This window comes from Pagrus pagrus (genome assembly GCF_965226575.1).
Source record: "Pagrus pagrus genome assembly, chromosome: 17".
NCBI classification, from domain to species: domain Eukaryota; kingdom Metazoa; phylum Chordata; class Actinopteri; order Spariformes; family Sparidae; genus Pagrus; species Pagrus pagrus.
In genome coordinates, this window is record NC_140201.1 from 23,557,657 (window position 1) to 23,581,699 (window position 24,043).

Sequence of the window (24,043 nt, forward strand, 5' to 3'; positions counted from 1 at the left end):
TTGTGAACAAACATTTTGATTGGTTCTATAAAAGAAGCTTTTGAAGGGATCCTGCTGAGGTTAGATTGTTTTCCCAATTGCAATATTTTCCTTCATCATCTTATTCATCCCCGTGACATTGACAAAAATAGTTTCTTATTTTTCTTTTGTGGTTTGATCTGGGCTTTTGTCCCAGGCAGTCAGAACACTGTGAAACCTCTTTATCTCTGTCACGCACATCCTTCATGACTTCAATGGGAAGTTCATCGATTTTGGCACTTGCTTGTTTGTTGGGGTGATTATATTCACAGCTTGTAGGCAGACACATCAATTTCACCTGTATGTGCACTGTTCTTACACCTTGTGTCAGCTGCAGTGGAGTATCCACTACTCCTGGTGTCCATAGCTGAAGCTGGAGACCAAATGATTGATGAGATATTTACTGTAAAAGGCTTTTCTGTCCTAAATGCTCATGATTGGGTTATGATTTGCAGCTCCGAGGTTATGTGTTTATCTCACAAACAGGAGATCAAATCGTGACTCTCCCACTTAAGGTTCAGGTATGTTGCGCACACCACCATGCCATTCCCTTTTGACGCTCAGCCTGCGCAGCCTTGACGTCGACGCGCGGGTTTAAGAGAGCGCTCCAGCTGTGAGGAGGATCTTGGAGAGTATAAAAGGTGTTCACACAGCCAGAGCGCACAGACACAGCTGACCTCCTCCTCCTCCTCTTCTCTTTGTCCTCACTTCTGCGTCCACACATTTTCTGGAAACTCTTGCACTCCTGTTCCACTTCTCGCTTGTGGTTTTGCGCGTCAAGATATTTAAGTTCTTTCACAAAAATTGTGTGAGTAAGTTTTTCAGCACCGCGGCCAGAGTGGACAGCGCCGCAGCATGGAACCGTACACCGTCCCAGGAGCGCAGCTCTCCCTGTCCGACCTCTACTCCGTGATCCCCTTCAATGTCACCTTCCCGGACGAGGAGAGCGGCTTGATGGGCGACAGGCTGCAGAACTACACCGAGCAGCAGGGTCCGGTGAGGAGCGCCGGGGGGATAATCATAGCCATCTCCATCACGGCTCTCTACTCCGTCATTTGCGTGGTGGGACTTCTGGGCAACGTCCTCGTCATGTACGGAGTGGTCAGGTAAAACTGCTGCCGTCGTCTCTAAATTACACCCATTTGCGTGTGAAATTCACCAACATGCACTCGCAGAGTCATAGAGACCTCCTGTTAAGTGAGTTTAAGTGATGATCTCACAGATGTGACACATTTCGATGCATCTTTGACACAAAATCTAAATCTTAATCATGTCTTAAGCTTGCTTTTGCCTTTTACTATGTCCCATCTTTCATTAAAGTAGCAAACACACTCTCCAAAGAATCATTTCAGCTTAACAGAAAGGTTTGATGGCATAAAAAAGTGAGATTTTCTACAGCCCTTTGCTCAATAAATGGGTCCATTTGGGGTTTTTGTGCAGAAACCTGTCAGAATGAATAAAAATGGTCCAAAATAAACCTTTTTTAGGGTAGACTTCACTCCTATTCCTTCTAAACTCACCAAGTAGATCAGTATTTATTGCCCCATTAACAACCATCTCTCTGTGATTGACTGTGAGTAGAGGGGGGTAGTGATGTGCCTGTGTGCGTCCCTCTTTGCTGCATTTGTGTGTGCGTCCCAGCAGCATCAGATGGTTCCTTCGTTATTTCTACACATGACAGCAGCGTGTGCATGTTTTATGGTAAGAGGGTCGTCTCGGACGCAATTTGTCAATTTGGTGTGAGTCAGCTGTGCCTCAGGCAGAGAGGGCTGCTGCCACAGTCTCCATTAAATCACACAGACCTGTTGACCATCAGCTGCACACACCTGGGTTTAATGGGAAGAGGGGAAGGAAATGCTGCAGGTGAATAATCAGGGAGACAAGTTGTTTGGTCTTTAATTGGCCGCTGAATTAAAAAGTGTATGTTCTCCTATTGCTTCCCTTATGGAATGCAAACAGGGACGATAACCATATTTTTTAATTTAAGCTTTATAGTCAGTTCCAACCATTTAAATGCCTGGGTTTTGTGCAGAGTAGGCTGATTTTGTCCATTCGTGAATGTTTGCAGTATAATTGTCAGTCTGAGGTCAGTTTGCTTTTCTCCCTCAGCTCTAAAAGCAACATAACACACCCATTATGTCACTAGATACCAGAACCCTGTCAGTCCCGGAGCAGACCTGCACGCTTGTCAGGAATAAATGAGCTTATATCTTTCGCAGCAGCGCTACCCGTCCTCAGCCATCACATTAGCTACCTTCTAATCTCCGAACGTGTTCCTCTACTATCACCTGAAGCATTAATTACTACAGCTGGGCTGGCGTATTTAACAAGCAGGCAGAATTAATTGGAGATGCCCCAGTTTAAGCAGAGGACGAGGACACAGCCGGGTGGAGGTGAAAAATCCAAGGCCAGTGGTCATATTTCACCACACACACACACGACATGACAGGCTAGAATGTACACAATAAGATAGAAACATGGTCTAAATGGTTATTGGTATTACTGTAATGTACCCAGTGAAAGAGAGCAGCAGACTGAAACAAAATGAGAAAAGATGGATGAATGTAGGAAAAGCTGCAAGCAAGCCATTTCCCTGCAAGTGGCAATCTTTGGATATTGAACCAAGTAGAATTCATAAATATTTAAAGCTCTGCCCGTTATTTTCATTCACGACTCGGAGGGAGAAAAATGGGCAAAACAAGGAAGAAGAAGAAAGAAAGAAAGAGGGAGCGAGGAAGGGTAAGGGGGAGACGAGGGGGAGATGGATGAGAGCTGGGACGGAGAAGGCAGTGAATCAAATTGTGCGCAGCGATTCGTCTGGCATTTATGTTTGTGCGAGTGAGCGACTCTTCACGGATGCCAGCCCCCCCCCAGCAGCAACGAAGGCGGGGGGAAGTTAACCATCCCTGTCAGAGTCTATAATCTCCTGCGGAACATCTGTAAAGTTCTGCAGGGAGCCAACTTAGAGAAGACACCCGAACCTATACACAGATGTGATGTAGTGTAAAAACAAAGGTGGGTAAACACTGAGCTCCATGTGGCATCATTTATCATCCTGTTCATGATGCGTGTAATAGATTTATCACCCTAACACTTTCACTGTCTGCCACCCTCATGGTAGCCTCCAGCTCCAGTCGGCAGTCTGCATTAGAGTACATAAAAACAGCCGACAATTGAAGTCACCTTCGCTGATCTCTGCTGCAGTCAGGTTGATAAATAGGAGTGAAGATAAATCCACTTTTGAATCCTGAAAGTTAGAAAGTAATCTCTGAGCTCTCCTCCCGTCGATAAAGGACTCAGAGCAGAAGCTGATGTGACTCTGGATGTTAATTCCTCCAAAGGCTCTGCACCTGACCCTCAGGGCCGGCCCTGAGTAGCTAAGCAGCGGCTCTTCCACCCCTCTTCTGCACGTCCCTTCACTCAACATTCCCCAAGTGTCTTTTGTTTTGATAGACAACCCCCCTCACAGCAGAAGTTACATATTACACATTTACTTACTGTTATACTTCGTCATTATCTGATCTGCTCACTGCTACCTTGCTTTCCATGAGTTTTTTTTTTCCTTCCTTGACTTTCAGCTCAAACTTTGAGAATGTTACATGAATGACACGGAGCCCTTCTAGGGAGGTTTTGTGCTGAAATGTCATTACAAATCATCCAGGCTTTGCTTAAAGTTTAACTAAAGTAAACTTTTTTTGTCATTTTTTTTTTTATCCCCCTAACAACAGCGACTTGTCCAACAGTTTACAGTGCAGACAATTCTGAATTCAAATCATTGTGAGAAACCAATTATCGTCAAGGTAATTTTTCAAGGAAAAATGCCCTCAGCTTCTCAATTGTGAGGATTTGCTGCTTTTCATTGTCTCGTGTGGTAGTCAGCTGGATATCTTTGAACTGTTGGTCGAACAAAACACGCTTTTTGAAGACGTCGTCTCAACATTTAGAACATTTTGAAATGCTTCTTTTCACTGTCTTCTAATATCTAACAGACCATGTGTTCAAAGTAGCGAGAACATTATCAGCAGAACAGCTGATAGATGTTGTAAGTTGCAACCCCAGTTTGATAACAATCTTATAGATTATAACTAGTGATGCAAAAAACAATTATTTCCATTTTGTATCAGTCAACTACATTAGAAATGAATTATCTCTAAAATGTCGGAAATAGTGGAACATATCCCAGAAAAGATATGTCATTGAGAATGATATGAAATAGAGAAAAGCAACAACTAATCTTCAGACTTCAGTAGCTGAAAGAGAAATCAGATAAGTAATTTACATGATTTGCAAGTTGCCTAAATGTTATTTGATCAGTCTTCTTTCAATTGAGGAATAATTTCAGCTGTAATTATAACTCAGATTTAAGAAACCAAAGGCTCATTTGAAAGCATCCTGCTTATGTCTTCCCTGACACAACACACAGTTTAAAAATTTTATGAACTCAAGTCATGAATTTTAGATTGCCGGATAGAGACACTCAAATGCTCACAAGCCCCATCTACAGAAGAGTCTGCATGGATGCTCCCGTCAGTGTGAATTGGCATTGGGCTGCTGTGGCGTTGAGAGCTCTCGGTCTGATTACTGACGGAGTGGCTGACACTGACACCTCTGCAGATGGTCCATGCTGGATGGGTCAGCAGCAGCTCCTCTTATCTTCCAGCAATCCTCGCCTCTGCTTCAGCTCCTGCTGCTGCTGCCACACCTGTTAGATAAGAATTGGCTCAGTGCTCAGGCAATTTATTATCAAGTGGCCTCCGTCTGAAATCAGTTTGATGTGCAGCTTGTGAAAGGCTGGATTAGTTTGTGTGAAAGTGGATTCTTAAGTAAGCTGCTTCTCCTGGATTATTGTTCCATTTCAGGCAGATCTTGGACAGTGTTCACATACTGTACATTGGTATTCTGGTACAGTTTTGGTGAAGACAAAGGATTAAGCGAGAGCGTGAGTCAACACAGCTTCAGGAAGATTTTTTTTTCTTTAGGGATTGGGAGTGGAAATCTGGCCGAGAATACCACAGCCCAGTGCCAGTAGCAGCATGACTGTGTGTGTATGTGTGTGTTTGTGCATGTGTGTGAGGTTGTTTATTTCCTGGGCTGAGTCAATATGGCCACTGCTGTCTTCGATCACACCTTGAGCATTTATATCAGACTGTGTGTGAGGGGTGTGTGTTTGGCCTTTAGCCCTGGAAACACAGGAGAGTCAAGCCTGACTTCTGTATCAGCAGAGAAAGGATTGATATGTTGACTGTAGATGTTGTCACGCATGGCCTCCTACAACTCCAGAGAAATAAAGAACCAAGACTGATACCTACCTACCTAGCTGAATTTAACTTTATATAAAACTGTACCAGCAAGTGCACATAATAGTAATCACAGTATTTACTCTACTGCATAACTAATGCAAACAAAAGTAGCTAATGCTAATGACATGTTTTTTTTTACTCAAAATTATATGAAGGGAGACAATAAATCAAACAGTCCATTTCTATTTCATTTGTTCTCAATGAGAAGAAGAGACAAAGCCTAAAGAAAATCATGTTATTTTTCACTAGATTTTTTTTAAAGGGCTATGTTATGTAGTTATGTACTTTTTTACGTAGAAATTTTAATCAGAAAAAAATCTTACTAACCCTAACTGATTTTAATGCTTAAATAAATTAAATAATCATACTGTCTTCGTTTTATGACTTAATAAACTGAATAAACAGACTGACTTTAAAGAAAAAAACAAAATTCATACTGTTTTACTTTGTATTTCGCGGGCCCTGCCACCTTTTATTTAATTTTTTTTTTTTATCTCCAAACAGTGTTCTGAGACCTTATTTTCCTCCAAGCAAGGCTTATTTACTCAGTTATGGAAATAATGAATATTTCTGAGTTTGTTTTATTACCATACTGATATTGTGAATATTAGCTTTCTGAGTTTCAGAATTTCAGGGTAGCAGGGAAAAAACAGTTTGACCAGTTTATGATTGTTGGAACAGTGAAAAGAATAACCATAATGGTTGCGGTGAGTTTTACTTTGTTTCTATCAAGTTTGAATGTAGCCTTAAGCTAGTTCGGTAAAAAAGAGAAAAACTTGAATTCAGAAGGTGTATGATTGTATTTTTTTGTTTAGTCAGAGAAATAGGTGTGAGGGTATTTCCTTTCTTGACATTTTGTGAGTTTATCTTGTTTATGTATTTGACTAAAAAGAAGCAAAGATAGCTTGTGGAACGTAGCCAACTCGGTGCTGGTTAGCATGCTAACTTCAATAACACAATACATACAGTACATAACATCAAAACAGACGTTCCTCTCATTCTGTTGAAAATGTTAATGTTTGAATTTTAGTTTAAAAATGTTTTTTAAAATGTGCAATATGTAAATTCTTACATATTACAGGCACAGTCAGTAGAGGTTGTACATCTTCTTTCTTCCTGCCATGTGCTACCATGAGACTTTTTTCCTTCTGATGTGGCATCAAAAGACGTGTGTGAGGAGGAGGAAGGAATTGGACAGCCATGACAGCCTCGTCGCAGGGAGTCCACGCTGTGAGGAAAGCGTGGGGGGAAAAGAAAGTGGGTGATTAAACGGTCACAGAGTGGAACTGTGCCCATGGAGAACGTGCTTCACTATAACATGAAAAAGGGTGTCTCATTTAGATTTCTTGGCACATAATTGCTCCTCCAACCCTACAAAAAGGAAGATGGCTGTTTTAAAGCTTTCCTCTCGATGCAGAGCAACTAACCATAACATAACCTCCATCCCCGCTGCGTGATTACAATGGCAGAACATGGAAATGGAAAAGTTTCTTGTCACAGTTGTTTTCATACAAAAAACCCTGTTGCATTGTGGTGTGAAATTAAAGTCTACTCATGTGCTTATCACCTACAGAGAGGAGGCTCACTTTGCAACCCAGACTCGTGCTTTAATAGCATAAAACAGCCTCCCCTGGAGCCACCGCTGCCTACTTTATGCCACACCACCAGCTCTTTGATATCCTCCTGTGTGGATGTGACATAATATCTCAGGGCCAAGAAAGCTACACCAACCAATCTGAATTCTCAATTATTTCGTCCCTGATTTACCGTCCTCGTGAGGTACAAACAGACCCTACAGGAAAAGGATGCAGACGGACATTATTTTTACCCTCCTCTCCAACATTTAATTTCTAATCTCCACGGGGTCATAATACAGCAGACTGGGTGGTAGAGCATCTCGGCCGATTCATCCCAGCATTTGTTTACTGAAGGGGGGAGAAAGTGGGAGACACACTGCGTCTCTGTGGCCTTTCTTGTCAGCTTGGATTAGGGAAAGAGGAAAGTGATTTCTGTGAAATCATGGCTCAATTATAAAAGTGACTATAAACATAATCCTCTCCCCATGTCAGAAGCCAGGCTTTAGCTGCTAAATCAAAGGCTTCAAACCGATTGAGATGCAGAAGTAGACAGAGAGCAGTTTTTGTTTTTTATGTTGTCTCATTTGATGGCTGTAATCCAAACAACTTCAACATGTGATTTTCCATTTGCTATCAATGATTGATGACGTTTGATGTCAGTGTCTATCTATTCTCCAAGCAAAGAGCTGCTTTTCATGTTTCACAAGAGTTCAAAGCATTACATTAATATTGTGCTTGCTTCACAGATAGCACTTATGTAACTATCAAAAGCTCACTGCTCTCTTGTATATACAGGCGTCGGATTAGGATGACAAAACAAACATGGGAGTGTTTGAAACCAGCCGTAAGGTGCTGACTTCATGGGTTCACTGTTTCCTTTTGTCGAGATTGAAAGATAAACTAAAAATAAGGCTGGATTTATTTTATGGGGTCGAGGCCCTGTGACTATGTGTTGCAAAAATCCTATTCAATAGATACGCCTCAACCTACAAGATGAAGGGACATGCATTTAGATTTGACAGCTGTAACTAATAATGTAAATGCGACTTAAACCAGATTGGATAAACATTACAGTCAGGGCAAGGTAGGAAATAAAGTAATCCCTGTGCGCCTCAATAATTTAACTCATCTTTCCAGATGGCATTTTTAATCGGGGTTGTGGTTTGTAAAAGACAGATAAACAGCAGGATGAAGCCAAAAACCTCTCGTTGGGGACAATTGTAGAGAAGACGCAGGGAGAAATATTAGACAACACTGTGTTAGGTGAATTTGAGCCAGAAATTGTACTCGGAGTCGCAACTCAGTCAAATCTGATATTAAACACATACTCCATCAGAAAAATTACCAGAGAGGTTGAGTGTGAAAGCGGCTCATTATGACCCATATTTGTTTTTTTGTTAGGTTACGATCTCTCGGGGGTGTAGTATATACAAGTCTGCATAGGGAGGAGGACAGGGACAGATGGTTGGGTCAAACAAACAGGCCTTCCAACCAGGAGGCTGCTGTTCATGTCCAGTGTGAAAGCGACTTACCGTTGTTGCTAAATAATGTTTTGAATGTTACATAACTGAAATTATGAATGTAACCTAGGTATGTTTGTGCTGTAACTGAAGTTACATAAGTAACGCAGTAATTTTTACGGGAAACCATGATTTTAACCTAAACCTAACCAACCTAAACGGGAACCTGACATAACCGATGTTGCAAACCTATTCAGTTGAGGATGTGTTGTCCAACGTCCATCGAGAATAGATCCATAAATCTGCTCGGAAGTCACAGAAAAAGAGGATTCAGGACTCGCCTTAGAATCATCATGTTTATAAGTATCAAAGTAATCCAATGCAAGCTGTCTGTACGTCCATGGGTACGTTGAAGACAGGAAGTGCTAATAGCTAATGTGCCAAATTGTAAACGAATATTGGTGAGCAAAAGCAGAAAATACTAGTAGATTCCCTAGAAGTGTAGCTGACATTTAAACAGCACTTTTGAGGAGCTATCACAGGGTCCCGATGTCAGCCTTGATGGCTTTACATTTTCTTTAGTCATATTCTTTTTATGGCGGCTTTTAGCATGTTTCCATCTATCAAACAAGCAAAAACAGGGAACGGAAACACGGGAAGCTTATTGAAAAAAGTCTAATGACAAAAATGCAAATAGCTGATGAGTGCAGGTAATAACACACACACACACACACACACACACAGGCACACACACACACACTCAAACATACAGTACCTTCCCTGGAGAAATTATTGCAGTCCGAACCAGTAAGCACTGTTATTGATTGAGCACACACAACTAGCATACCTAAATAGAACATTCATTTTGCACTTAATTACACCTGGGCAGTGAGTTAATCTCTCCAAACATCTGGGATCATCACATGTATGCATGTGGAGAAAACACAGCCTGCCAAGCTCTCATTTGTCACCTCCCGTGTGGTATGGAGTGAACTGTACAAACAACAAAAGGCCTATCATTCAAGCTTAAATACAATTTATAATGTGTATAATGTAGACTCTCCTTCAACTACACAGAAAGGAGACAGACAGTTATCAGGATGTCATCTGATGTCACTGAAAGACAGTGAATAATGGAACAACAGATGGGACTCATTGTTATATTTATAACTGGAGACCATCTTTGGATGGGATCACACATCATCATGTTCACGTTCTGACCCGTGACTGCTTGATTTGTACATTACAACCACCTTCAGACCCTTCAGCCTTCAACTGTGACTGCTTCTTGCACAGTTGTGACACTATTGTGTTGACAAATTGTGTCCACAGGCAGACATGTAGACACCAGGAAAAGTACTCAAATTTGCCTCTGTGCAGCACTGGAAATTAGCACCCCCCAAATGCGTGTGATTTTATGTATTAGCACATGCATTTGCTCAACATAGTAGAGACAACAACACAGATCGAATCTCGAGTCTTCTGCTTGGGCACTTAAGAGCCGAGCCAGGTGGCTCTATATGCTCACAAACCAAAGGGTGCCGCCTCCCCCTTGTGCCAAAGCAGTTGTCAATGTTTTACAACTTCTAGAGGGTTGAAGTGCAATGAAAATAGAAATAAAACACAACTGAAGTGAATTGCGGCTCAGCAATCACGTAAACGTGTTCTCTCCTCTCCAGGCTTGATGTCAGCATACAACAGTGGCATTAACTTGATATGCTAGCTCGCATTTGGTCTGTCTGGGGCTTTTATACATATGCTAGAATTGCTTGACTCGGCCGTCACAGCATGGCTACCTGTTTGAAGGTGTGTTTTCTAACTGATGACTTAAAAGCAGCATGCCAATCCACTGCTGTGACTGGTGATCAAAGGAGAAGCTGCGAACACTCGTCCTCCCCGCAACGAAGGTTAGCCACTTACAGAGCTCCACTGATTCTGTAACATTCCATATCAGTTCTTTACAAACAAAGTCCTGCCTTATTTTGTGTTATGAAACAGCAAACTATGGAAGTCCTGGAAGAGCTGAAAGCAAACAAGATGAAACAGTTAAATACAGAAGATGTCTGAAAGTAAAAAACATGGACGCAGGAGAGAAACTAAAAAGCCATGACCATCATTTTCTCACTTTTGTCTACTCAATGATAGCTTGCTCCACCGCAGGCTGGGGGAAAGGTGGAGGGCTACAAATTGCTGGTTACCTTCACGATCCGCCGCTTATTCGAAGTAGGAACTAACACGAGAAAGCACAACCAATGACACGCTGCAGCCATCAGCAAAGTGCTGTATGCTTGTATCCTATCCAGAGAGTGATAATAAGAAAGTGTGATAAGCTCTCAATTTTTAGATGACTGAGGCTCAAAGTTACTGCTCTGTAAATCCAAGCACTATCAAGGTCTTGTATACATATATATTTACCCGTGGCAAGCTTGCTGACACTTTAACTGTTCCTCAGATGATCATCCTCCTGCAGCTCTGATGCTTTAAGTGTTCACTCAGAGAGCATATCCACCAAATCTAACTGTATAACTTTGTACTTAAAATGCAGGCTTTTTGCAAATATGTTTTTATTTAGTGAAGTTACTGTGGAGTTAAGACAGTTTGTTCCAACCAGAACTGGTCGTGGCACTTCCATTCTTATAAACTGAATTTGGTGTGAAACTTTTCTATATATGGCTTTCCATCCAGTTGAATGTAAGTCTTTCCCCTTGTGTATACACCAAAAATTTAAATTTGTTATTTGCTTGGATGGCTTCTGCCAAATACTGAAATTTAGGTCACACCCAAATCTGCATGGTTTAAAAAAATCCCAATAAAAAAGATTAATAGATTTTGAATGAAATGAATCGATATATTCTCTATTTCAGTGTCAAACTGCCTCTCAACCCATCGTACCAGAGACGTGTTAGGTAAAAGTCCCTTAGCCCAAAAAAGGATGAAAAACAGCAAACATTGACAAATCCTGATAAATACATGACATTATTTCAATTCAGTGCTAAATGCTTAAATACACAGTATGTAATTTTCTGCTACTAGAGGTCTCTTCTCAGTCGAAGTAGTGTGGAATCATGGGAGTTGTTGTCTCCACTGTTAAACAACCATCATTATGTTGAAAATCTATTTGATTTGAGTCAGGCACAAATGTTTGTGAATGTGAAAGTAATGTTTTAAAGTGTTATTCACGTTACATTTAGCCACATTTTCCGACTTCCTTCCTCTTTCTCTGATGTATCATCTAAGAATTTCCCAGATATAATTGTGACAGGCGACCAAATGAAATGCATCGCTACCTTGAAAAAAATTAGGATTTCTCTGGGTGTGAACATTGCTGGAAACGTCTAGGATAACGTAAGCACAAAACTAGACAAAACATAGAATAAGGGTCTAGTTGTTTTTGGAGATTTTAATGCAGAAATGTTACTTATTATATCTTTAAATAACAGCTGAGTTTCCACATATTATTAGGAATGATTAAAGGGTCATTCAAAGAAGGTCAAAAATCGAACATCTTGATGGAATGTGGAGCCCCCTCCCATCACTGCCACCACCAAGACCCATAGGTTATTGTTTATACTGCCTGTGTGAAAAATGACCAGAGGAAAAATCAATACAAATATCCATTTAGACAATGGGTTTGAATGTATAATAACGGAAGAGAATAACAAAGATAACACCACTAATATGAGTGTTTTTCTCATTTTTTCTTCTCTATTATGTAATCTACTGTCCTTGTTCGTTCAGCCAATTCTTTATCCTTCAAAAATACAAAAGATTAGTATATTCAAGTCCATACAATATCAGCTTAATTCCATATACTTTCAGTCTAATGTAGTCATACAGCATTGTAGTATGCATTATACAGTATATCTTAATAATATTTAGCACTTTTCTGGTCCCTAATGCGTTCCCTTTGGGTGCTCCACTATGCTTCGAGGTTGACTTGCAATTGGATGCAGTGATTTAAAAATCCTGCTATCTCCAAGAAAACTACATCAGCTGAGATTTATATACAGCTTGAATACATCATGCAATGTTTCTGATAAGAGAAGCCTTTCTGGAAATAAGCCTTTTTCCCCAGAGGAAAGTTTCTGACCTCGATGAGCCAATATTGTAGCCAATAAAACTGATTCAGTGCTGATACATACACACACAAAGGAAAATGCACAGTCCCATGCTAAAAGCAGAGTCCAACACATGCAATATATATGAACCTCAATTCGATAGCAGAAGTATTTTCTTTTGGGCAACTCTCTGGTGCTTTTTGAGCAAGTAGGCTGCTTGATCAAAGGCCAACCAGCCAATTGTAACCAGTATCTCATATCACTCATTTAGAAAAAAAAAAAAATTAAGCTGTGAAGAATGAGCATTAGAGGTTTGGAGCTCTACACTGCACATCTTTAGCATGAGGGAATTAACTCTTCATCTGAGCCATAAAAACACACTGCACACTTTTAAATCCCCATACCCATGACAGAGACCTCCATACCCAGCTGCTCTCATTACTGCTGCCACTTACTGCAAACACTTTTCTCTGCTCTGTGATCACAACCAGATACACCAAGATGAAGACAGCCACCAACATCTACATCTTCAATTTGGCTCTTGCCGACGCCTTGGCCACCAGCACGCTGCCCTTCCAGAGCGCTAAGTACCTCATGAACACCTGGCCGTTTGGGGAAGTCCTGTGCAAGCTCATTATCGCCATTGACTACTACAACATGTTCACAAGCATCTTCACCCTCACTATGATGAGCGTGGACCGCTACATCGCCGTGTGCCACCCAGTCAGAGCGCTGGAGTTTCGGACGCCGGTCAAGGCCAAGATGATCAACGTGCTCATCTGGGTTCTGTCTTCTGCGATTGGGGTTCCCATTATGGTCATGGCTGTGACCAAAGTGACAGATAGTGGTGAGATAGTGTTGTCTTCAACTGTTTTATCTCTCATTACCTATTTAAGTTCTTCATGTATAGTATTATCTTTCTCTTATCTAGAATTGGGTGAGTCATACTGCCCTGGATCTGTATGGCTCACCCAGCTGAATCTTTGCCAACAATTCAGAGGAGAGAAGACCTTCAACAAGCTTTGATCTGTATATTTATGACTTATTAGGCCAAGCCTCTGGTACATCAGAGCTTACATGGCACTCAAAGGAAAAGCAAGAATAATGGTTATTATGAATCCAGTTCAACCCATGACTGCAAATTACCCTTTGTGGATTGTTAGACTGAGTGAAAAGCCTTAATAATATTTAGACAACTGGATCTGAAGAACCCTCTGTTGAAACCCAGAGGATAAGTCTTGATTTCCATTTGTAGCTCAGGGAAGTTCCTTTTTGGGGGAGCTGTTCTTATTTTCCTACGCACCAGGGGTCACAAAATCTCTTTGTGTGTGTGTGTGTGTCTGGGTAAGTTTTTAGGCATTTTGAAAGATTATGTTTATTAGATTAGTTCAACTCAGTTAGTTAGTTATTAGTCCCAGCTCAGGTCACAACCCTGAAGAGGCAAATTATTTTTCTAATGAATTCCTGATAAGAGAAAAAAACATTGTGCATAACAGAAAACTCGAGAAAGAAGACTCGGAAGTTCCAGCCAGTTCCATGAGCTCCTATGAATTATCTTCATATTAGATAAATCTGTAAAACATGATTTGCAACCATTGCCAAGATTTAGTACCAGTGCAGACATGAATGTGCCCTTTGTATAACAAAATACCTCTGGTTCACACATGGACCTGTACACTAGAGGCATGATAGGCTGCCATTTAATAACATTGTGATTCAAGACTCAGAAGTTGTCTGATGGTGTGTCCTGGAGGGGTTGGGAAGTTGTGAGCAACAACCTGGAGAGAACCAATTATTCTTGCTTTGCTTTCCTTCCTCAATTATTTAAAAGTACTTCAAATAAAATGAGGGCAAAGTGAATCATAGCAGTCCACTTACTAAAAGACATCCTTTTAATGAGCTATCAGAACTTCATGTGAAAACACAATGGTTGACAAATAAACAATGTAAATTAGTGTTGTCGCAATAGAAGAAAATAACATTCTACTAAGAGTTAATTATATGATATTTGCTAAAAATACTCACAACCTTCAAGCTTGTAAGAGACAAGAGAGATTGTTTTATGTAGTATGTATGTGGGAACAGGACATATGTGTGAGGAAGTCAGGCTGGTGGGTGGACGTGTAGTGCAGGCGAGTTTCGTGTGCAAGTGTCATGTGTCCTATGACAGACTTGCAATAAGTGTTCACTTTCTTGTTAGTCGTGACCAAGATCTTATCATAACCTATGGTTTAATTGCCTAACATCAAAAGGTTTTCCACCAATACGCCAGGGTTTTTCCAATGATAATACCAGTAACAGAAATGGCTCAGATACTGCCAAAAGTGCAGGAATCGGTATCACGAGACTATGCACCCATCCAATACCACAGAATGTATTCATTAGAAACTGTACACCTGTTTGCAACTGCTCCTGACTTCCTCCTTTGCTACTGTAATAATGGCTACGGCATGTAGAGGTTGCTGCCGAACAAGAAATGTCAATATGGCTCCTAATAAGCTGCTTTCACAGTTTACCTGTATAGTTGTTTTCTGATAAGAAGGGGGTGGTTAAAAGAGATGAATAGAGATAAAGTTTTTAATGCATTCATTAATGTAACGTTAATGCATTTGATAAAGTTCAGGTATCGAAATTATCAGAATCAGTAAGGGGCAGGAAAAAAATGGTCTACTACCACCTTTGCCTTCCAATGTGTGTGGATGGCATGTTGTATGTACTTCTCTTGCACAGCAGCAACAACAGTTATATTTTGGGGTTAATGTATTCTAAGTAAGCCTACAGATGTAGCTTGGGGTTAGTCATGATAGTATAAACATCCATTTTTTTTCCAAATCCTTTCTAATTCTACCTGCCCTCTTTCCAGGTAAAACCTTGTGCATGCTGAAGTTCCCTGCCCCTGACTGGTACTGGGACACGGTTACAAAGATCTGTGTCTTCATCTTTGCTTTTGTGGTCCCTGTGATGGTCATCACCATATGTTATGGCCTGATGATTCTGCGTTTGAGAAGCGTTCGCCTGCTCTCAGGCTCCAAGGAGAAAGACCGCAACATGCGCCGCATCACCCGCATGGTCCTGGTGATTGTTGCAGCCTTCATCATCTGCTGGACGCCCATCCACATCTTCATCATCGTGAAGACCATGGTGGAGATTGACAGCAGGAACCCTATTGTGATCGCAAGCTGGCACCTGTGCATTGCCTTGGGCTACACCAACAGCAGCCTCAACCCTGTCCTCTACGCATTCTTGGATGAAAATTTTAAACGGTGCTTCAGGGATTTCTGCCTTCCCTGTCGGACCCGCGTCGAGCAGAACAGTATGACCAGAGGCCGAAACAACACCAGGGAGCCAGTATCTGTCTGCGCTCCATCAGAAGCAGGGAAGAAGCCGGCATGACTAGGCATGGACTGGGTCCCCCACAGCTCTCGCTCCAGGAGGATTCAGCAGGATCTGCAATCAGAGGTCACCCAAATCTCCACAACGGAGTTTTAAGAGATCTTCGCAAGACTTGTCTAAAGGAACTGAGTCATGTCACTTTTTCTCTCCTTTTTGGCTGACATACTGGACATACACCAGAAAAGCTAGAGATAATGGAAAACAAGTTTCACTCCGATCTTATTCTTCTGTTAGTTCTGTTAAAAAAAAAAAATTCACAGGAAATGTGATGCCTTTCAAAGGCACTGACAGTAGATGGGGCGATAGCCCAAAGAGTATACCCACACATTAATGCAAGATTATGAAACAGAAAATCCCCAGTCAGATGTGCCTGCTCACAGGATCAGAGTACAAGCTCACAAGGACTTTTTGATGATGCAAACAGGACCAAGAAACACCTACAGGTCCAAATCCATCATTAATACACCATCCATCAGAGTGCATTTTAAATAAAATACTGACTCTGTGAGGGTGGAAATTGTGCAACAAAGGCAGAAGTGTGGAACAATGAGCTTTTCAATTCAAACTTAAGTTACTCCTAAGGAACACTTTTCCTGTGCATTGAAAGAAACAAAAGAGATTTTGGTGATTCTTCTAAAGGAGAAAAATCAGCATCGAGAGACAACCATCTCATCTGTATCTTCAACATCAACACAAAACAAATGAGCCTTAGAGAGCAGAACCACACAAGTGATACCCACCGACAGCTGGATGATGAATTGCAGCATAGTTTCTTGCACAATAAGGTCAAACTCTCTCTTCTCTGGCAAAGAAGGGGAATCTTATTTGGTATTCTGTGTCATTCAGGCGACCATTTTTTGTACAGCAAAAGAGCATTGTTTTTCCCTTTACACTCTGCTACCGTAAACTGTGTTGAGAGAATAATTTGGGACTCCACAGGTTTGAAAATGTCTGCCATAAAGGACATGAAATAATTGACTTGTGTTTGTGGGGCTTTGTGCTCGGATGGAAAATGTCAGAATAGTATCAAACCACTGAAGCTTGGATTTCTATGGACTTCTTTGCTCCTCATCTACTTGACTTTCAAGTGTGGTGTCAAGCCCCACAGTGAGCCTCTGTGCAGAATCACTAAAGAATACTAAACCTGCCACTGAGGAAAACAGTTGGCTGCCACACCACTCACCTTATCAGTTCTTTATTCAAACCAACTGTCAAGTCAAGGAACACCACAGGAGCTTCGCTGCTTCAAGGAGATTATTGATCAGCATCTATATGAGCCTGACATCTGTCACATCGAATCACCAAAGCACATTAAAGAGGTACTGAATGGCATAGACCAGAATAGTAATTTATTCCAGGTAATTTATTTACTCCAACAGATCCTGACATTAATCAAACTGGAGACATCAATCAATGGATGCCATGAAGTTAATGACCATGTCAACTTTGCATAGCAGATGTGCTATGTCAGAGGTAATAATACGGAGTTTATGGGAATCTGCTTTCATATGATAAATATTTTGATGGCTACATATGTGTTGACATGTAGACATGTCAAAATATGCCATAGTTTTGATTAATGTTGGAATGTTATGACAAATTGTAAATGTGCGACAGATAAAACGGAATATAAATCAAAGAAGATTCAGACCCACGGCGAGAGGGTGTCATATGTTGTACAGATTTTAAAGCCCCTTGAGGCTAAGTTGTAATTTGTGATTTTTGGCAACATATGAATTAAACTGACTTGACATGGAAACTGAAAGGAAAAAGTGAATAAATGTGTATTTGTAGATAATACAATGCTTTTGCATTTGAATCAAATTTGGCTTTTCATCCACAGATATAATGACTTTGAGCTGTGCCTGTGATTCTGTAAGCTTTCTTAATACTTTTTGGATTGTAATATTTCACCACCATGCTTTGGATTCGTGGCTTGAATGAAAAACAAAATAAACAAAAAGGGACGAAAACAATCCAGAGCTGAGATGGATACCTGCTCTGTTTACAGATTAAGCAATTTGCTTGTGGGTTGACTGTCGTTCCCCACAGAGAGTGACAGAGACAATAAGAATTGACCACTCTGTGTGCTGTCTATTGGAGATTTACATTTTAGTAGTGTTCCTGTATATTTTCTTACAATGGCAGTTGTGATTTAAAATGTACTGTAGTATATACCTGCTCTCTGCTTAGCTTCGACCAAGTGTTGCATTTGTCGGGTGTGCAGGACGTCTCTCAGCTACCATTACCTTTGCAAATATAAGGGCCAATCTCTGAACCCATCAGCTATCGTCTGATCATTTTGGGGTAATGTTTCAGAGCGTCTGGTTAAGCCATGAGATATCTGATGACAGATATCCTGTCCAAAAGTCTCTCTTTCAGTTGTTGTTTACAGTCCAATTAGTGACGTTGAGAGAGGACAGGTTGAGAGATGACTCTCATTTAAATTGATAATTAATGCAGATTAATAAAAACAAGCTAATAAAAAGTCTGTCTGCAAACGATAGCTGATGAGTTTCAGCCAATGCGTTTCACCTCTTGCGCTCTCTTAATGGAATCTTTACCTGCATGCAACTAAAGCCCGCTCAAATGTGATGGGTCAATAAAACCTGGACTAAAAACGGAAACCAGAACGCTTCTGATACCAAAATCTTGTCCGTTGCCTAAAGATCTTGTTTATAGAAATAGGCGCAGATTGACAGAAATGTACAGAACTAGTTTTCCAAAAGAGAATGACAAGGGTATTTTGATAATTCAACAAAAGCTGATTGCTTCTAATAAATCTAGAATGAAATAGAACTTTAACAAACAATGTGTAATCAGGGTACAATCAAAGTTGAAGTGTGTGTGTGTCCATGATTTCCTTATTATCAAGTTATTCTCAGTGGTGATACTTTGACATTTGATATTTTGAGATTCAAAAGATTGTCTCATTTGTTGGATACAGTTACAAAGTTAATGTCCTTTCCAAGTGATCACCCTGGGTTATTTTAACACTATACCCTGCCTCCTGGAGCGCCAAGTGCCCTCTAACTTTCACTATCATTAAATATGGAGGGACAAACAGAAACCAACAAGGTGCAGGTTTCCCAAAATGATCCCCTATAACACACCTTCCCCCTGGCAGCACTTCATCACAATATTACACGAGCTGACAAAATGACAAAATGAATTATATTCATGAAGCAAACGGGCAGCATGCCATCAAAAACAATTACTCCAATCTTCATTGTAATGAGTCACAGAAACCTTCATCAGTGCTTTTCCCCTCTCAGGGTATTGTGGTTATAACTGGCAAAAAAAAAACATTTCACAGGAGACGAAAAATTAAAAATGTAGATCACCAAATAATCTTAATATCTAAGGCCACATATAATTTAATGATAACTCTTTGGTGACACTAAAAACTGTCAAAAGCATTCAACACTGCGTCCTCCGAGTCATGTTTATATGCTGCTAATTTGCAACAAATCCATTTTAAGAAAAAAGTAATGCCGTCCTAGTTTTAGTTGTTAATACTTCAATGAGGGAAGGTTTAGAATAAAACATTTGCAACAGAGTGCTTACTGAGCAAATCTGCACAAATGACAACTTGTTTTATCTATTTTCCCATATCTGCTCTTCATCTACCAAGTTAATGCAAATGAGGTATACGTTTTTAAATGATTTTGTTTATGCGATCACAGTACTTCACTAAGGTTTGAGAAAGATTGTGGTCTTGGTTTAATTTTGAAAAAAGTCAACATTAACCTGAAACGTAAGACCTGGCAACACATCCTCACTCCTCGTCTTTTCCACCAAAATAATGCTTGCTGACAAACAGTTCACATATTGCCATTGCCATATTTAGACAGTCTATAGTGCAAAGCGCTAGTGCATTTAGGGCGTGTCCAAGTCCATTTTGCTTGTTAAACGGCAGATAATCTGGGCAGGAAGTGCGACGCACGATGCAAAGGGGTTGTATTTAGACTGAACTAGTCATGGTGTGTTTTGGGCAGAACATAAATCAAACCAATCCGAGTGCTTAAAGAGCCAGCTGCGCCAGGACCTTACACATATTGCACAGTAGCACTCGTCTTTGCTGAGGGACACGTAGGCGATCCTCGGCTGCTGGACCCTCTGCCCCATTGTTTCACCATCATCTGTCCCATCAACAGCTCTGTTTGACTGCATATGAAAAAATACACTGATATTAACTGAGGAGGAGGAGGCGGTCTATGGATCAGATGGGACGGGTCATAAAAAGTATCATCCTGATCAATAAAGGTGGGATGAGAGGAGAGAAATATATGTCCTTAATGATGATAATATTAATGAAATCACCAGCAGCAAATCCTCCAGCAGCAGAACGATATGTGTATCTCTACATTAACATGCAGCATTTCCTCTCCAGCTTTTAGTTTTGCTGATAAATGTGCCACAGTATTTGTTACAGTACATTACTGCGGACATGGAAATGTTTAAAATAACTGAAAGCAGCCTCTCTGATCACAGAGTGTATGAACGGTGTGAACCTGCCTGTGTAGACGCGTCTTACTGTCTGGATAATGCGCTCTTTAAATAGCAGGAAACAGACTGAGCCTTTGACTTTAGAGCATCTTTTTGTTGGCCTGTCGCTTTCTGCTGCCTTAAGATAGCAATCCACCATCAGTGCGCCTCAGACCACACTTAACTTTCAGACCAACACATCCAGGGGCGTGAGTACATTTGCTATTCACACAGTGTGGTCACTGGGCTTTAAAAAGACGACTATGTCTCTCTGAAACTAGCAGTGACACTTGCACTGCACTGTGCGGCAAGTGTAAGGTAGATCCCATTATTATGGCTTTATTACTGCTATTAAAGTTACCAAACAGTTATGGTTTTAGGAACAGGAACTACTTGGTTGGGTTTAGGAAGGGTTATGGTTAGGGTTATCATACTATGGGTTAATAACTACAATACCTTTAGTCTTGTAGGTTATGTAACATAAGTGATGAGCTCACGTCATACAACGTAAGTAACAGCAGTAGGTCACTCACGCATCGCAAGTTGTGTCATTTACATACATTAGGGTTAGGGTTAAAAACAAATCACTCTTCACTCTTGGTCACAAAGGGGACACAAACTCAAATCTCTGGAGGCAAAGTCCTGTACATGACCCATCACCCTGACCATCCCCTGACTCTGGATTTTCTTGCTCTTCATACAACTGCAGTAGGGGAGCGCTTCACAAGTGATGCTAGAGGGTTGACTATAGTGTCAAAATTAGAAGTGTTGGGCCACTGACCAAGCTGCTGTGTTTGACGTGTTGGCAGTAAAAACAGGACAGACATGATGTGTTGACTTTATAAACATTCAAGCAAAAACCACAATCTTTCGGTAAAGAACAAAATTAACCTAACTCTGCAGACACAGTCCCGCTGAACACAGTCCTGGCAGGAATGACGGATCCCTCATTGTGTAAGTGGCAAAAGAAAGCAGTTGGATATAAGGACTGATAGGACTGCATACTAACACTGATGTGATCTTTACACTGACCTGATGAAAACAATTAAAATGAGAAATTCATAACTACCAGCTCTAAAAGCATATTGTTAAACCACGACCACATATGAAGAAGCTAGGGACTCTGCTAGTTTGACGGCAGTATGTTTTTGACAGTTGTGCCGTCAGAGCTGAATACAGAAAGGGGGAAGTATTCACTACTGACTTTTATTTAACCTCCTCTGCCGGTGTATAAAGGGGATGGGAGGGAGCAGTGGGGGAGCCTGGTAAGCGCTGTGAGCCCGCAGAGCTGAGGCTGCTGCTCAGGAGGAGCCACATACTGTATACTAAACAGTTCCTATTGATTGTCAATCAATGTTACTGAAGAGTTCTTGTTACTGATTGCTCCTTTAATCCTCTTTCCTCATCCCCAGTAGTACACATAGGTCTTGCAGACGTTGGAGCGACCTACCTGGGAGAGACGTGTTATGGGTGTCGACCAAATGCAGACGTCTCACCAACGTCCTTCAAATTAGCTCCTCATACTCCGTCTTTCCCACATGACTTCTATTCGTCGGGCTTATGTCTGCAAGACGTAGGTCTGCTATCTGGGATTCTGCCCTCATATGCTTTGTTTTTGTAATTTAAATTGTTGTTAACTACCATTTTTCTATTTGATATAAAACTGCTGAACACTGTAAACACCTTTGAATGGCCTGTGTGAAAATAAATAACTGTACATTTGTGTAAGATGCTAATTCGTTGTGTAACCCATGATGGCAGTGCAGTGTGTATTCTGCTGATCTTACTCGACATGAAAACGAGTTATTTTGCAGCTTTAACAAATACCTTTTAAGCTTCTTCTGGTGCATCTGTTGTATAAAACATTTCCAATGCAGCAGCTGTGTTTCAAGCCTTACTCAAACTGTTGGCAAAAATATAAAAAATACAATAAAATGAAGCTGAGAGAAAAGTGCATGGGCTCATTTTTCCATAAAAGCCTCTGTTTTGGTTTCCTGGAAACACGTAGGAAATGGGATAGCATAATATTTTCTTGAAAGTATTGGTTCATAATGGAATAATCCATCTTGCATGACCATGATTCAATTAGAAAAGTGGGAGAGTGCTCCAAAATAGACATGACATTGGACTGCAAAGTGCATTTCAGATAAACACACGAGAGATGGCCCAAGGCTGTCTCAGACTATCCACCACTATCAGAAAATTAAACATCCAACTTCTCATCTCCTCTGCAAATTCAGACCAGCATCTTGCAGTCACCATGGAGATGAGCGGCACCACATCCAGCGCTCCAGAGAAAGCGCTGACGAGTTTCAATTTAATTATAGAGGTTTCCTTCTCTAGTAGCCACTTATCAATTATCCTGATTGCTCCATCCACAACAACAGAGAAAGCCTCCCTGTAGATTAACCAAGGGCTGGCCACTTTAACAACCGAGGGGAAGGCTCACATCCCTGATGTAATATTCACAGGAGCCCAGTATTTGCATTCCAATATGCAGCACACTGTGGTGGTGGTGGTGCTGCTGCTGTCATAACAACTCCTAAGATCTTGAAGAAAAACTCTGTCTCCTAGAAATTATGTATGCTACTAGTTTGCAACAGCAGACATATTTAAGTGAAATGTAATGCGGCCTGAAGTGTTTTAAATCAAGATTAGTAGGAAGCGTTCTGCCGAGCCACAAAATGTTCATACAGAATGCATCTGAAAAATGTTTACTGACGATGTATTTCATTGTTTTCCTGTTGATTTCTAAAGACTTAAAGGAATTAAAGCATGATTTAAATGATTTAAGTTAGGTTAGTTATGTTAGGCACTCATAGCTCTTGGTAAGAGAGATCCAGGTCTTCGTCAAATACAAAATCAGACCAATGGTGCAGATACACTGGATCCATCCACGGATGTCAAGTCAAAGGAATCCATTAATTTTCTAGGAGAGCAGGAGATCCAGTCGCACAGTGCACGATGGGTATGGCATGGCGAGTTGATAGAGGAGTTGCTGTATCTGTATCTGCATAAACGTGATCTGACCTCTACTTTACACAAATGAGTCTATCTATTGTGATGCACCAGGCTCACAAAGCTCTAATCAATCTGTCAAACTAGGCAGTGCTGAAAAAATGTGAATCAAGATTGTGTGACTGCATTGCTTATTTCTCACCTCAACTGTCTTCAGAAACATATTTAGGAGTACTGTTTAGCTGTGATATGAGGTTGTGACCCAGCCGCCATGCTGAAAACACATGAGCCAAAACCATTCAATACACAGTAACATCACCCACCAGCGATTGCAGCGTCAAAGTCCTTCCCTTTGTACACCCACCAAAAATGTAGCCAGTGAACATAATCCAGGAAATCCAATCCATTTATTGTTTTTGTAAACAACAATAAAATGAAAAGTTAGCTAGTATCAGACTAGCTAGATAGCTACCTAGAGCCTATAAATATGCTTGTACATCCTATGTGGACATCGATTTACAGTAAATGAAGACATGGGCCACCGCTATGACGGGAGTGTGGAAGGAAAATGAGACATTCAATTAACGTCAAAGGTTAAGAAATGGTATCGTCCATTTTAGGGGCGTGTGAAATTGTTTTACAAGATTCTTGAACCACTAACCATGGTTGTTGATTTAGTAAGTACAATAAACAATACATATATTGCACCTGATAAAGCTAAAAGCTGATTTGGCTTTGTTTGGCTTTAAATGTGTAAATGTGTGCTGCCATGGTGTTCAAACAGTTTGCTT

The 24,043-nt window shown here is 40.8% G+C and overlaps 1 protein-coding gene across 1 annotated transcript; it reads left to right on the top strand.

Moving 5' to 3' along the window:
* Positions 1 to 595: 595 nt before the first annotated feature.
* Positions 596 to 22,248, top strand: oprd1a (opioid receptor, delta 1a). Its single transcript, XM_084379484.1, has 3 exons — positions 596 to 1,124; positions 12,905 to 13,260; positions 15,277 to 22,248. The coding sequence occupies exons 1-3, from the start codon at positions 874 to 876 to the stop codon at positions 15,804 to 15,806; spliced, it is 1,137 nt and encodes a 378-aa protein (XP_084235610.1). The 5' UTR covers positions 596 to 873; the 3' UTR covers positions 15,807 to 22,248.
* Positions 22,249 to 24,043: the final 1,795 nt, after the last annotated feature.